At 53.5% G+C, this 15,979-nt stretch overlaps 1 protein-coding gene across 4 annotated transcripts in view; it reads left to right on the top strand.

Annotated features, from left to right (window-relative positions):
* Positions 1-4,056: 4,056 nt before the first annotated feature.
* Positions 4,057-15,979, top strand: part of DSCAML1 (DS cell adhesion molecule like 1) — a 361,955-nt gene continuing 350,032 nt past the window's right edge. For 2 of the 4 annotated variants that reach the window (XR_014815394.1, XM_084976245.1), the window contains exon 1: positions 4,230-4,561. Coding sequence is in view for 2 of the 4 variants with exons in the window: in XM_084976245.1 (XP_084832371.1) it covers positions 4,336-4,561 (226 nt within the window). In the remaining 2 variants the exon portion in view is untranslated. Of the gene's footprint in view, positions 4,562-15,979 lie in introns of all 4 variants that reach the window. The other 2 variants (XM_021062901.2, XM_084976244.1) reach the window with 2 other exon arrangements.

Here is a 15,979-nt window from a genome sequence, read left to right as displayed (position 1 = left end):
ACTGAAGCCCAGCATGATGAAGTGACTTGTTCAAGGTCCGACAGCTTGGCTAAGGTGGCAAAGGTGAGACCAGAACCCAGACTATCTGAACCGTAGACCAGGACTCTTCATGTGACGTTGAAATCAATTACAAATTGAAAAAAAAAAAAAGGGCAGGGAAATCCTTATTTGTTTTTTTCCCTCCAATCAATGAGTAAGTACTAAGAAGGTCAATCCCGAATTAGCTATATAGCCCAAATGTCAAGTTTTTACCACTGACCTGGTTCAATATTGATTTCTTTTATGAAACCATATTTATCCTGAAGTTGTTAAAGAATTTCAGAGCACATAAGAAGGCTTTGCTAAAATAATTCCATGCCTTTGTTTTTGAAGAAAACATCCAAAATATATAAGCTGTTGTTTGAATGAAACAATAAAAACATCTGTTGTTTCTCACGACAGCTCTCATCTTAATATAACATGGCAAAATAATACCCCTCAAATATCCATGATTAACCTGAATTGGAAACGGTCCCCTCCCAGTGTCTTCATATAGCTGCTTCGATTGGCATTGGTAACACACACACACACACACACCAGCTACATCATCACCCAGCACTCTGATGCAACAGAATATTGAGATTAGTCATTGTTCTAAAATGGATGGTGTGTCCCTGCTGGAATTGAATCCCACGCATTTGAGGCTCTAATGAAATATATTAGGGCATATGCATCGGTGTTGATGCAGAATTTTTGGACTGTATTCAAATTGCCTCTGAGCACAGGTGTGCCTGTCATTAAGTGTTTATGTTTACCTGTACACATGGATGTTTGCCTGGGCAACTGTGTTTGTTCTCACTTTGGTGTGCATATATTTGCGTGTGGGTGGGAGGGCTTCCATCCAGCTTGGGACTTTGAAGGAATTGTCCGTTTATCCAAATAAAAAAAGAGCCCCCCTCCAAAATGTCAGCTGTGAGGCAAGCATCAGGGCTTGGCGTGGGTGTCGGTGACACAAGCACCCACGCTCTTCCTCGGAGGCTTGCTTTTCCCTGGGGTTCCCTTGCTGAGAGTCTTGCTGACTCTGCCAAGCTAACTCCCTCCCATACGACTCCAGGAACAGGGGACTGTGGAATACATCTGAGCCAGACGGTCACTTTCAAAGACATTGTCCTAAATATTAAGGAGGCGCCAAGCCTAGGAAAGTACAAAAAGCCTAAGGGCCATCTGGTTTTGGTCCTGTCCTTGCCGACCCTCACTCTGTGGGTTTCCAGCGTCAAGTTCCCCTTCCTCTGTGTTTCTGCGGCCTCTTGCTCGAGTCCTGATTCCTGAGCTCTGCTGTGTGGCGGCTGGGCTCTCATGCCCACATCCCCTCCCCCACCCCCTACAGGTCAAGTTCCTCTGAATGAAGCCAACAACATGCGTGATACACGTATTTACTGTGATTACTTCGTGCCAGCCGTGGGTCTTGTCTTATTGAATCCCCACAAGAGCTCTGCAGGGGAGATGCTGGCGCTGTCCCCACTGTACAGGTGAGGCAACGGGGGCTTGACACGCATTCATTCCCCAGGGGGGCACAGCTAGTACGTGGCCAAGTTAGGCTGAGATCTCAGCTCTGGCTTAAGCCACGCTCCTCATCATGACGTGATAAGGCCTCCTCGTGTTAGAGGGAGTCCCCAGTGTGCCCCCCTCACCTGCCCTGGTTCCTCCACGCTGCCTCTTCAGGAGAGAGCCGGTGAATAACCTCCCTGTCCGGTAACACCCGACTCTCTCCATATTGATGTAGTTAGTCCCTTAAAGGCCGCCAGGTGTAACTAGCATAAAGGGACACTCAGGTTATAGGAGGTACTTCAGGTAAATGGAAAGCGAAGGGTCCTCCTCTCTCTTTGCAGCATGTGGGGCATGAACAGCTGTGCTGCGCCCCCCAGGCCCACTCAGGGCCCGGCTCCTTCCAACAGACAGCAGCCCCTTTCATCCTGTCTGGCTTAGCAGTTTATTTTAGGCATGGCCTGACCAGGTGCTCTGGGTCAATAGGCTTAGTTTTAAATAACTGGATTCCTCTCAGCAACCGTCTCCTTTAGAAGCGGAGGAACACGACGCAAGAATGAGCCCAGCAGGCTGGCGGTGGTGAGGGGAGCCATCAGCCAGAAGCCTGGAGACGGCTGGACTCTGTCACTGCCTGCATGACCTCGGTGGGTCCATTGCTGCCCCCCCCACCCGGTGCTGGGCCTCAGCTTCCTCATCCGTAAAGCAGAAGGCTGGGCGGGGTCATCTCAAACACCTGTGGCAGTCTGCCCCCGTCTCTGTGCTCTGCCTGTGTTTACAGAGCACAAAACACCTAGTGAAAAAGCATCTGCTTTGGAGAGGTGACTTCGCATCATGGAGCTGGGCCACCAAGGGAGGAAGCACGGTGTGGAGCAAGCAGCTCTGTCCCTGATGTCGGGAGACCTGGATTCTGGTCTTGCTTGTGATACAAACTGAGTGACCTTGAACAAGCTAAACCTTGCTTTTCTCACCTGTTTTAAAAAGGAGTGCTAAAGCTTCAAAGGTTATTGAGAGGATCACATGGAGCAATCGCAGGTGAGAGCCCTTTCAACTCTGAAAGTACTATGCAAAAAAAGTAAGTGCACCTGGCAGTTCCTCAAAAAGTTAGAATTACCATATGATCCAGCAATTTCCACTCCCCCAAGAGTTGAAAGCTGGGTCTCAAAGAGCTACTTGTACACCATGGTCATGGCAGCGTTATTCACAAAAGGTGAAAGTTACCCAAATGTTCACTGACAAATGAATGAACAAAGTGAAGTCTAAAGGTACAATGGAATATTAGTCAGCTATGAAAAGGAACAAAATTCTTACACATGTTACAACATGGATGAATCTTGAAGACATTATCTTAAGTGAAAGAAGCCAGACACAAAAGGACGAATATTGTATGATTACACTTATGTGAGTTACCTAAAAGGCAAATTCATAGAGACAGAAAAGTAGATTAGTGGTTATCAGGAGCTGGGGGAGAGGGGATTCGGGAGTTAGTGTTTATTGGGTGCAGAATTTGTTTGGATGATGCAAAGTTCTGGAAATGGATAGTGGTTATGGTTAGACAACATCACGAATGCCACTGAATAGTACACTTAAAAAGTGTCAAAACTAAACTCTGTATCATGTATATTTCAACATATTAAAAAAGGTAAATGTACACAAAGTTTTTTGGTTAAAATCACTAGGGCTATCGGCAAAACCTGAGAATGAGGAGTCCTAGTTCTCCTGTCTGATCCTGGGCAAGGCGTTTTGGGGAAGTAAATTTTCTTCCTTTGTCAAAGAGGTTAAACTATGCTCTCTCCCTCCATCTCTCCCTCTCTGCTCCAGTCCCCCTGCTCACCTCAGAAAACTGGGTCAAAATTGTGCCCTGCCAAGTGGCCAGGGCATATCAAGGTAGCATCCCTTACCCTTTAGGAAACGAGGCCCAGCCTGGCTTATTCCATTTACAGGGCTACAGAGGAGCCCTTCTTTGGACCCTGCGTGGGCCCTTCTTTTGGCATTACAACATAAGGAGGGTTTTCCAACCATACTAGTGTTTTCACAGCGTCCTGACTCAGCCTGCCTCGGTCCCCACTGCCTAACCTGGCACACGGCATGTGCTCAGCATTCGTTCTGTAACTAAGATACCCTCACTCAAGCCCTATTCAGTTCTGTGCCGACTTTATTCAGAATGGTATAAGGAATAAACCAGTTTCTGTTCAGTGAGAAAGCTGCAGGGTTGGGGGGGCACGGGAGGAAGATACCAGATACAGCAGACATGAAACTATTTATTGCAAATAATGTCTAGGTATCACACTGTAACCAGTGCGAGGTCAATGCCCACGGAGTGCTGGAGTGGGCTCAGCTGGGGCTCCCGGGGTTGCAGAAGTAACTAGAGCTTGAAAGGGGATGCACCTTTAAGCTTGGAGGTGGGCCGGACTCCGTGGGCGGGGGGCTCCAAAGGGTCTTGGTCTGACTTTTACTCCGGTGCTCATGCTTCCCTATCCAAGGGGGTAAACTGAGTCAGAAAGAGGCAGGGAGCCTGGCCCCAAGTGACTGGACCAGAAGAAACCGGGCGTCCTTGGCCTGAGCAGGGCGGGCTCTTGGCACACGTATGACACACGCCTGTGCGCGACCGCAGGCTTCGAGCCGGTGGGTGGCAGGGACCCCTTGCCTCTCAGAGGCGAACCCCCGGCCAGGGCCGTAAGTACGGTCCGGGCCCCCGCCCCTGTGCTTGGGCTGGTGAGGCTGGGGCCGTCTGGGCTCGTGGCTCGAGCGGAGCTCCCCAGCCGAGGTGCCGCGGGGGGGCGGGGAGAGCGGCCGCCTAGCCCAGCCCCGCGGATGACAGGAGCCAGGGAGCCGAGGAGGGAGGAGCCGCCGCCGCCGCCGAGCGCTGGGCTGAGGAGCAGAGAGAGCGGGGCGCGGAGTGCGGGCGGCTGGGAGCGCGCTGAGCGGGGGAGAGGCGCTGCCGCACGGCCGGCCACAGGACCACCTCCCCGGAGAATAGGGCCTCTTTATGGCATGTGGCTGGTAACTTTCCTCCTGCTCCTGGACTCTTTACACAAAGGTGAGACCCGCGCGGGCGGCAGGGCGGCGGAGGCGGCGGGGCGGGGGTGCGCGCGGCTGGCGGCGAGGCGGGGTGCCCGGCGGGTTCCAGGTACCCGGCGTGGAGCGGGGACCGACCCCCGCGCCCGGCCCTGGTGGGGCGCAGCGGGGGCGGGGCAGGCACCCGAAGAGCTACCAGGTGAGAGTCCGCTCTGGACCGCTCGGCCAGCCACCCGTGCCTGCCGTTTTGGGGCGCGCCCGGCGGGGTGGTGGTGAGCGAGCCCTTCGTCTCTCCGCTCCTGGCTGGGCCACCGTTCTGCCCGGACCCCTCCCCCAGCCCGTTGCCGGCTGCCTACGGTTGGGTGGCGCTGGCACCCCAGGGTGCTCTCCGTGTCGAGGGGTCCTCAGGCCATGCCTGTCCACCTGGGAGTCCTGGCCAAATAGGGCTACGGCTTATTGCCCCTCTGCCACCGCGCACCCCTTCGCCACCCAGGACCCCCTGCACCACACCGCGTGGCGCTCATCCCCGCCTTGGCTGCATGCAGGGCGGGGAGAACAGGGGGTCCCGAGACCCTGGGGTCCCTCAGAGAGCAAGTTTGTTCTCCAAACCTAAAGGTGGTCTTCGTCCAGCCCCATTTCAACCCCTGCCCGGGGCACTAGCTACGGCTTCGCTGCGCCGCCTGGCCACCTCCGGCAGCGCGCACCGAGGTGTGAGATTCTTCCTTAGGCACCTGGTCAGCGGATGTGGGGACAAGCCTGGGGTTGGGGGGGGGGGTGTCGCTCTCCTGGGAGAGAAGGCGTTGCTAGGGGTGGGTCCAGGTGTCCGGCAGGTCCAGACTTGCTGCTGGGGCGCTGCGCACCTGATTCTCGAGGCAGTCGGGACTGGAGGTTGGAGGCGGTCAGGCATTTCCGACCAGAGTCACCTGGGCGCGGAATTGGGATCTGGCCGTCCCAGGCGTCGGGCTTCCAGGCTATGGCAGAGGACGTGCCCCTGGGCGCGCAGATGGCGGGAGATGAGGCGGCCAAACTCTGCGCCCTTGCGCGGCGGAGCACACCAGCTCTAGGAGCTCAGCTTTACCTGTTCAGCCCTCTAACTTTTCTCCTTCGCGCCCTGGGGGATGGCCTCTGCAGCCCTTGCCCAGGCGCCTGTCCTGGCCCAGCTGCAACTCTTGACCCTTAGGCGATGGGGGAGGGGCAATCCAGCAGCGGGTTGGCGCTCCCGGAGGGGTCCAGTCCTCCCTTGCCGAAGTCCCAGGGCTCTGGAGTTTGCAACCTGCCGGAGCTGACTGCAGTGTCTCGAGGCTTCGGGGAGGGGGGCGGGGGGAGGGTGACTCTTATTTTGTTTGTAAATACCGCCGGGTCAAAGCCGGACTGAAGGCCGAGATACTGCGGGGGTTTGCCTAGAGACCGGGATGCGCTGCGCGGGGAGGGCTGACCTCTGAATCCTGGGCAAAGTAGTTGACTTTCTCAGACCCAATGGGGTCCATGGGGTGACCCCACCAAGGCTGGTCTAGGTTGATTAACCCTTGCCCCCCCTCGCACAGCACCCTTTCCTCCCACCTCAGCGGAGCAAGAAGCCTGCCTCCCTTCAACCTCGCCCCCCACCCCAAGTCTCCCTCTCCCCAGGCTCTTCCTGCCTCCCTCCGCCCCCGCAGGCTGGCTCGGCTCGCAGCTTTAATTACATTAATATTAAAAATACATAAGGTGAGGAGCGGCAGCTTTCTCCCTGCTAGTTCTCTCTCCACCCGCCACCCCTTTCCATTTTGTCAGGCGAGGAAGCACAGACCGAGGCTGTTGCCACACTCTTGCCCGGCTCTGTCCACCCCACCCCGCCTCGCCTCTTCCAGAGCAGCCCACCCCCGCGAGTGGAGGCCCCGTGCCCCTTCTCGAATACCTGCCGCCTCGCCCCTCCCCCTTCCAGAAGCCAAGCATTAATAAATGAAGCCCTAGCTATTTGATAGGGAAGGGGCAGATGGGGGTGGGGGTGGAGAAAGGCCCAGAAGGCAGCAGGACTGCCTGAGAGGCAAAATCCTTTCCAAGGGGAGAAGGAAGTCGCTCTGGCCTTGGGCCTCTGGGAGGCTCGAGGTGCCAGGTGAGGCGGCCAGCACCTAAGTGGCTTTTTGGTCCGCAGAGCCCCGGTGCCCGTTCCATTCAGAGGCTCCAGCGTCTGCGTTGGGCGCCAGGGCGACTTGCCAGACAGGCCTTTCTTTTCCTTCGTGCCTTAATTGGGTCTTAGGTGCCAGGCTGGTCTCCGGGGACTGTTCGGCTGGGGGTGGCGTGGGGGTGGGGGTGGCGGAACGGCTGGGGGAAGCTGTTGATGTGGTGAGAGCAGCGAAGATGGGGTTTGGTGTATTTTTCTCTCCCGTTGCCAGTCACCCCCGCGGCACCAAGGAAAATGTAAATGTGAATGTTGGAGCCTGTTACAGAAAACAATATCCTCTTGCAATAATTTGTACGTCCATCTGTGAGGAGCGGGAGGAGGCAGAGAGAGAGGAGAAGAAAACAAGATGAGATGGAGCGTCCTCTGGATGGAATTAAGCAGTTATTGAATGTGTTTTAAGCTTCTGTTATTTCCATCCCTCTCGAAATATCTTTTTTTGATGAAGCCTGAGCTCAGACCGATTCCCCAGAACTAAACGGGGAAGGTGTTTTAATAATCGGTTATCGAGTCTCCAATAACTGCCTTATTATTGCCAAAACAAATCCAGGTTTGGGCAGCCAGATGAACCCCAGCGAGGCTCTCTCCGTTGTTACATCCAGCGTGCCAGCATCTGTGTTGCCTGCATTTGCATTTTTACTGTGTAAAAGAACAAGCTTCCCCGGCACTAAAATTCCTGTTTTCTAAAAGCCAAAATAATGGGTTGCATTGATTTTTTTTCATTTCCCACCCCAACCTCTCGGATGGGGACTCAGGGTTCTTCTCTCTCGAGAAGACCAAATTAAAAGCCCTCGTCGAGCCATTAAGAGAATCTCTAACACTCTGTTCAGTGTCTAATTAAGAGGGGGGCGGGTGCTCAGGGAACGTGTTTTTAAAATCTTGAAATGGCAAACACAACTTAGGGGGAGCAGGTGAAGGGCCAGTGAGTGTTGGGAGAGGGGAGATGGGCAGAGAGGCCCCAGGTGCTCGAATAACATGGGGGAGAATGGGGTTGCCATGATGCCTGACAAACCTTTCAGATGCTTCGTATTTCTGGGCATCAAAGTCAGCTGCCTTGAATATATTTCTGCAGCAGACTGGGGAGCTCAATTAGAAACAAAAAGCAAGTAAGCAGTTGACCCAAAGGCAGTGCTTAAGTTGAGCAGATCCCAGGAGACTGGCTGAAGAGGCTTATTTTTCTCAGATTGAGGAATGGAGAGGAGGTGGGCAAGCAAATGGTTGGGGAGTGGGGGAAGATTGGCCCAGTGATGCTTTGTTAAAGAAGCAAGCCCCCCAAAGGGTAGGCCGGGGTGGGGGCCCAGACACAGGGTGGTTGTCTGTGCAGGGCACCTCGTGGGCTGTTGGCTTTTCACAGAGGGGTGCTGACCTCAGGTCCCCCCTTACCTCCTCCCAGTCTTCAGAAAGTCCATCCCTGTGACTTGCTTGGTCCCGTTAAGCTTGGTGAAGGATGGTTTTATTTGTGGATGAGTGGAATGGAGAGTGGATGTTCACAGGAGCTTTTTGCAGGGCCACGAATACCGTGGTGGAAGAGTCTTCCCTCCCACATGATCTTGGAGGGGGTGTTTCTTGGGGACATTGGAAGCAGTTGAGGAAGAGCCCCCAGCTCAGTAGCTTCTAACCAGCGCCCAGGTGCCTGAACGGGGTGAGCCACAGGCAGCAAAGATGGCAGGGTGCCAGGAACCCAAGGGCAGGCCCTGGATTTGCATATCATTTGCATACAGATTTGCATGCTCACCTAGCCAGGCCAGGAGCCTAGCCCTCTGCGAGTAGCCCCCAGGCAGTAGCTTTTTCTTTGCGTGAAGTGGGGGTGGGGCGAGAGTGGGGGGAAGGATGGTGTTTTGGGTAGTCCGTCTCTCTTGCCTCTGAGTTTCAGGCCAACAGGGGCTCAGCACTGAATTCTTCTGGCAAGGCAGCCCCTGAACTTGCACTTGGGGACGAATGGGTGACAGTGGCAGAGACACCTGAAGGCGGACCAAACCTGGGGTGTGGGTTGTCCCCCTTGGGGCTGAGGGAAGAAGAGAGGGGACACCAGCTCAGGAATTCGAGGCCAACGTTAGCCTTCCAGGGGTGAGCACACCCCCAGAATGGAGGAAGCTGAGGACTGCAGTCAGTAGGTAGAGAAGCAGCATCTGATGGGAAGCGAGGATCATCGAGTGAGACAAGATGCCTTCTTGCCCTTCTTGTTTGTCAGTATCCAGCCTGCGAGGGGCTTGTGGCCTCTGAGGGATTAGGGGAAGAGCCCCTGGCTTCCTCTTCTCCCATTGTTTAGGTGGCTTCTCTCTGGGGCAGTGATTGGGGTGGGCAGTGGGCAGGCAGGCAGGCACTGTGGTCAGAAGGGTGGTGTATAAAGCATTGGGAGTAATGCTTGGAGAGCAAACAATTCAGGGCAGCTGGATTGCTCTTTCCCAGGGAGCCAGCTGGGATGCCCGCAGTGGGGAGGTGGCTTCGTGAATGATTCTGTCTGCGTTTCTGGGGCCCTGGGCAAATCCCACCCCAGCAGTTGTGGCTCCAAGGGCTCCCAGGGAGTTTTTCTGCATTTCGAATGATCTGGGGGTTGGGGGCGTCAGTCCGCTGGAGCCAGTGGAGGTTTCTGGAGGATGTGGAGTAGAGCCCTAGGGTGTTGGGAGGAGCTTCAGGGGGTTGGCTGGACGGGGAGAGGAAGAGGGCAGGTGGGCACAGCTTCAAGGCTCTCCCCTCCCCCTAATTCTTCCAATCAGAGCCTTTAACCTATTAGAATGGTGAAGAAAGAGAAAAGAGATTGCAACTTGCTGGTGTAGTGGACGTTTTGAGTCAAGGCAAACTTGATGCACATTTTATCTCTGTACCTACTCGATAGGTGACCTTGGGCCTATCTGAGCCTCCCTTTCTCCAGCCGTGAATTGGGATCAAAGGAGATGATGCATAGGAAGTGACTAGAATGTAACTGCTCTCAATGAACATTAGACATCTTTTTTTTTTCTCTACTCCCACCTTCCCCCTCCCATGCCCAACCCCAGAAAAAGGTCATCAGGTTCTGTCCCAAGCAGTTGTCTTAATGAGCTGCAGTTTGGCCAAGCCAACTGACTGAGACTTTGTAGCAATAAGAAAGACTGAATGGAGGCCAGGGCAGGGGACATCACTGTTTCCTTCTGTCACCTAGCTGGGTGGTCTGTAAGACCCATCTGCAGATAGCTGGGGCCATGCAGGCACCTGGGGCCCAGCACACTCCCTTTCTCCAGCCACAGCTGGTGGCAGCCATGGAAAAGGTGAGAGCCAGGTTGGATCCAGTCTTGGATATGAGGGTAAGGCAAAGGCCAATCTCATACTGACCAAAGGAGGGCTGGGGTTGTTTGGTAAATCTCTACTGTGATTGGACAGAGTAAGAGCTATCCTGGATTTAATACCATAAACCTATATAGGTGGGCTCCATGGGGTGAGCCCCCATATCTTGTAGCTGGATGGGTTTCTGTGTCTTTCCCTGCTAGAATGAACTTAAGTGTTTTTCAGGTCATTTAATGGATAGAGAATACCCTTGACAGCCCATGACCTTGGGGGTCCCTGGACCACTCCTTCCTCCATAACCAGTCAGCCACAGGGAAGCAGCATATGACCCAGAGGTCAAATGCCGCTCATGGTAGGTTGTGGCTTGTGGGGTCCACGGATGTGGGAGGTGGGGGCTGTGGCACAAGGGCTGGGTGTGCCCTGTTTCAACAGATATTTGTCCCACGCTGCTTTGACGTGACTAGCATTAGCCTTAGGCAGCACCCCTGCCATCCAGCTGCTATTCCCTCATCCATTCAGCCACCCCCTGTCCCACCTCCCCATGCCGTTGGTCTGTGTGATGCTTGCATTGTCAGTTTCCAAGGTATACACCTTCATTAAGAAAAGTTATTCAAAAGCTAGAACAGTTTTTCAGAGGCTGCATATCCATGAAGCTGTGTGTGTGTGTATTGGAAGAAGCATTGTCCATGGACCTAGAAAACAAAGCTCAGCCTGTCTCATTTAGGCAAGTTACCTAACCGTTCATGTGCCTCTATTTCCTAATCTGTAAAATGGGTCAGGACAACCCCTGTCCTGACTGTCTCTTGGGGCGATTGTTCTTGCATGTGCACTAGGAAGATGAAGGCCAGACAATTGCATCGCGTGTGACAACGCTTTGTAAACTGAAGAGGGCAACATATAAACACACACATGTGAAAACCACGGCAAACCAGTTTTAGCCTTATAAATGCTTTGCTGAAATGTGAGGTATAATTACTGTCATCTCATCATACAGAACAACGAAGGTCTCACAGCTGTGTGTGGCTGTCTCCCCCTCCAGGGCCCCCCACATATGGAGAATTTTCCTAGCCTTTGCTTTTCATCAACGTGGGGAACAGCTGATGAGGCACAGCCAGGCTGGCAGCAGTTTTCTTGGCGCAGACTTGGCAGATGCCCTGTGGCCCCAGTGCCCCAGAGACGTGGGAAGAGTTTTCCTCTGCTCCCTCCTCCCAGGTCCTTAGATGCAAGTTTATTCCATTGTCCTCTGGACACTGTCCCCCGAGGGAGTTTTCCTTGCTGGGAACCTGCAGGCTTTTGTAGGAAGAACAGAAGTCCCACCTTGCATGACCTTGTTTGAGGTCGTGGCAATTACTGGAATCTAGACCCCGAGAACCCAGCTGAGTCAAGGTCATGGACACCGTGTATCTGGGCTGGTCTCCCGGAGCCATCGGGGAAGGGGGGGGGCCTGGTTTGGGGGTGTAAGTGGGAGGTCAGGTGGCTTCCATGGGTAAAAGTCTTCCAGGTCGGAAGGCACCTTCTAGGACATGGAATCCATCCCCTAGTCAGCCACCTGATGCCGTCTGTGTTTTTCCACCTCTGTTGTCCTTCCTCTGCTTCAGAACTTCCACTCCTGCCTCTCAGGGCTGCCCATTCCCGGCCAGACAGCTCTGATTAGGACAGAGCTCACCCTTGGAATCAGCCAGTGCTGTCTTGTTCCTGTACCTTATACCCACTGATTCTGCTTCTACCTTTTAGGCCACAGGGATCCAGGTGAAACTCTCTTCTCCTTGACAGCGCTTTGACCCCTGATAGACATGTCCTGCCCATCTGAGCCCTCACCCCCTCCTCCGGGCAGCCTGCCACACTGGTTCCACTAATGCCCCCTCCCGTGACATCATTTCCTTTCTCTATGATGCCTCTGCACGCCTGGGGTGCCTGGTTCTGAAAGTGGAGCCGCCAGCCTTAAGAGCGGCAGAGACAGGGGCCTAGCCCCAGCCAGGACACCAGCCAGCTGTGTACCTGGGGCAAATGAGTCCACCTCCCTAGGCCTTACTCTCCCCATCTGTAAATGGAGGGGATTGGACAAAATAATCTCTTAAGTCCCTCCAGCGTGAACACTCTAAATCTAGGAATCTCTGGGGACAACTGTGCTGTCTGAGCCGCCTCCCAGGAAAGACCTTTCTGGCCATAAGGGGCCTTCCTTTGACAGCCCCTGTCTAGAAGGGGCTGGAAGATTAAAGGGTCTGTTTGACTGTCAGCTGTTGCTCATAACTTCTCCTGGACCTGATGGAGGGGCCTTGTAGGTTGAGGCATGACTGATCTTTGCTGGATCTCCTAGGTTTTTCTGGTTGCTGGTTACAGGAATTAGGTTTGTTCTAAGAGTCTTAAGAAAAAAATTTTTTCTCATGGACAGAGGTAGCCACTTGGGCACTGGAGCATTGCTTCTCACTGAGGTCATGCTGCTTCCTTGAGGCTTTTAGGAAGTTGGGGAGTGCTTTTTGGTTATTTTAGTGGCTAGGGTAGGGAGGGATGAAATGTCTGATGCCCCGGGCCATCCCAAATCAGAATTGTCCTTCCCCCAAATTGCTCTCCTTTATCAGAAACCCCCCTTATAGGAGGATCACATCTTGGAGACATTCTGAGAATAGAATGCAGAGCTCCCATTGAGAAATGTAGCTGGTGGAGTTCCCAGCGTTGTGGCTCAGCTGGATAAGAACCCTGACTAGTATCCATGAGGATGCAGGTTCGATCCCTGGCCTTGCTTAGTGGGTTAAGAATCCAAGGTTGCCCTGAGCTGTGGTGTAGGTGGCAGATGTAGTTCTGATCTGGCATTGCTGTGGCTGCAGCGTAGGCTGTCAGCTCTGCTTCAACCCCTAGCCTGGGAACCTCCATATGCCATGGTGGTGGGCCGAAAAAGAAAAAAAAGAAATGTAGCTGGAATAAGGGAGGCCTGGGTTCAAAATGCTGCTCTGCCAGCCCTGACTTTGCCACCTAGGAAATTACTTGATCTCTCAAAGATCCTGTTTTCTTATCTGTAAGATGGGGTCTTGTGCAGTAGCTACATTAGAGGAGCTGGGAGGATGAAATGCACTAGAATGCAAAGAAAGCGCTTCTCCCAGTGCCTGGCACAAAATAAATTTTAAAAAGAAACAGTGGCCATGATGATGGTGTCCTTAGAGGTGAAGCCTGTGTGCCCGGTTTGGGGACAGAAGGTCTAGGATTTGGTCCCGGCTGCACCACCCTGGCCCAGAGGAGTACCAATTCTGATGGCCTGCAAATGCTTCGATGCTGTCTGGGGAGATGGGCCCTTCTCCTCCTCAGGATCTAGACTCGGATTGTCGCCAAGGTGTGCCCACACCGTAAAGGGGGTTTTCTGATGGAGGGGCCAGACGCTGTCTCCCTGGTGCTTGCCTGAGTTTTGGGTGGATGTGGTGCCTGAGTGAAGGCCCTGCTGGTTGATTCTCCCTGGACCCCCTTTTTTTTTTTTCCATCTGTGGAATAAGAATAGAATGAAGACGAATAATATATCTCTTTTATGCAAACCTTTGTGCGGAAATGCAGCAGAGTAATCAACCTTGCAAATTAATCTAAGAAACCTCACCAGCCACATCTGCATTAAAAGGACAACAGCTCTGTGTGAGGCCTGAGAGCTGTGGCCCTGAGGCTATGGTGATGCTTTGTTTATCGATCACACCACTATTATTTTATTAACTGGATCACCAAATTAAGGTAATTAATGTGGTGCTAAGGTCCTGCCAGCCGAGCCCATGAAAACAGTCTATTGTTGGGAGAGGTGGATTGAAAGCCAGTTTGGCAAATCGACTTTTTTCTACGAAGCATTCCTCTGGGTGTAGATGGAGGACCACCTGCCTCAGAATTCAGGTTCCCTGGCTCTGTGACAGACTCGGTGAATCTGGTGTCTGAGGATGTGTATGTTTAGCCAGCTCTCCGGGTGGTTCTTGTACACAGTAGGGTTTGAGAACCACTGTCTGAAGTTGTTCCCCTTCGTCATTGGTGAGAGGGAAAGAATTTCTTGTGGGATATTTATTCCACAAATACTTCCTGCTCACCTGCTATAATGATAATACTTATAACAACAGCACTGAATACGTAGGTGGTTCCCTACAGCACCTATGCATGCATAGACTGGAAATTGTTATATATTAACGCATCCAACCTGACAACCCTTGAAGTAGAGAGGTCATCCCCATTTTATGGATGGGGAAACCAAGGCGCAGAGAGGCAAGGCCAGCGTGCTGGAGGTTGCACTGCTTCAAAGAGGCAGAGCAAGGATTCAAGCCCGGGGAGCCTGGTGCCAGAGTCTGGGCATTTAACTGCTGTGCTAAGGGCCTAGCGCTGTGCTAGGCTCGGGGGAACAGAGTGGTGACCAATAAGGGAGCCCGCAGGCCTGCAAGGGGAGCCCTGCCCATTTTTCCTACTTGCACCCCCCCCCCCAGCTCCCCTCCAGCCACGCTCACTGTGCCCAGGCCTGGATGCTCCTTGCAGGCTCTTGCCCATCTCTGAGGGGTGGGGTGAGGGTGGCAGGGGCCCCAGCCTTGGCAGATGCTCCTGGATGAAAGGTCCAGTGAACAAGGCGAGTAAATATTGTCAAGGAAGAGAAAAAAGGACTCGTTTCTCCCTGCGGAGGTGGTGAAGTGTTCATATTTCTGTCCCCTTGGGTTGTCATTTACGATGACTGGAGATGATGACATGGGGATAATTCAGCATACACCTGGGAGGCAGCCTCCGCTGGCCAGACACCTCCATCCCGACCCAGGCAGGTGGGGTAGGGGCCCCTGGGTGTCAACTGCCTGGCTGTCGAGTTTCTTTCGCCCAACTAATTCCGATGACCAGACAGCGCAGGGTGGGCAGCCGAGTTGATGCGATGGATATTTAGGTTTCAGGGGTGACCCTGGGGCAGCCCAAATGCCTGGGGGCGATTTCTGGTTTAAAAATATTGCTGTGCTATTTCTACACTTCTAATCTCCCAGCCATTTGGAGCCTGTTTTATGAAACGCGGCTTCGGGGTGGTGCTCAGTGTTAACCGGCGGAGAAGATTAAATGGGTTTAAGTCTGGGCGTCTGTCACATCACAACCAAGCCTATAACTTCCATTTTCTATTAAAAAGCCATTTCCCCTTTTGACCAGAAGAAGCTTTGCTGTTGATCTGCTCGCTCCCTCTTTATTTATGAAGTGTTTCCCCCTCCTCTCGTTCTCTCTGTAAATATGCCTGGTTCTGTCTGCAGACGGAAGAAAGAGTGGGGTGGGGGGAAGCTGCGATTTAAGGGGAAAGTCAGCATTTCCTGTCCAAGGATTTGCTTTCCGAATGGGGACCTGCTTCCGGAGACGAAGGACCCAAACTTTGAACGCTCCAGTGATGGGACAGAAAAACCCTTGGGCTTGGGAGCCAGTTGGACCTGCCAGAGGCTGGCTGGGTCTCCTCCTGGCTGTACCATCGTGGAGACATCCTCCCAGGAGGTTCTTTTTCCTCACCTGTGATCCAAGACTCTCAGGACCCACCTCATCCCTCTGTGTGAAGAGTACAGGAGAAAATGCCCTGCGAGCACACAGTAGGTGCTCAATCAGTGTTAGTCCCCTTTGGAAAACTCTGTACCATCAGCCAGACCAGGAAGCCTTCAGGGAACAGGTGTAGGCCAAAAGGAAATCCGACCAAATGCTGCAAGCCCCCGAGAACTCTGCCCTGGGTGGCGGGTTAACCCTTTCCTCATGGCACTGACTTCACAAGCTCCTGGCTGGGGCGGGGAGGGGATGCTCCCTGGCCTTTGATGTTTTCCAGCACCTCTGGGTTCCTGTTGAGGACGTGCCTGTGGCCGGGTAAGCATCTCCTGAAGGAGTTAGTGCTTCTTGGCCCCAGGTCAGGAAGAAGCTGGGAGAGGAGACCGTTGAAGGGCATAGGAGCCACTGGTAGGTGCAGGGCTGCAGAGGGCAGCTGGGCCCTGGCCACCCTCTGCAGTCGCTTTAGCCTCCCTGGTCCCCTCCAGGCATCACTGGAACATGAACAAACAACCCCATCCCAGAGTT

This window comes from Sus scrofa, chromosome 9 (genome assembly GCF_054392235.1).
Source record: "Sus scrofa isolate SSC_HxYL_T2T_F1_AM1 chromosome 9, Sscrofa_HxYL_maternal_Yorkshire_Landrace_v2.0, whole genome shotgun sequence".
Classification (NCBI taxonomy): Eukaryota; Metazoa; Chordata; class Mammalia; order Artiodactyla; family Suidae; genus Sus; species Sus scrofa.
The sequence above is the reverse complement of the archived record's forward strand: the minus strand, read 5'-3'. Positions and strand labels throughout refer to the sequence as shown.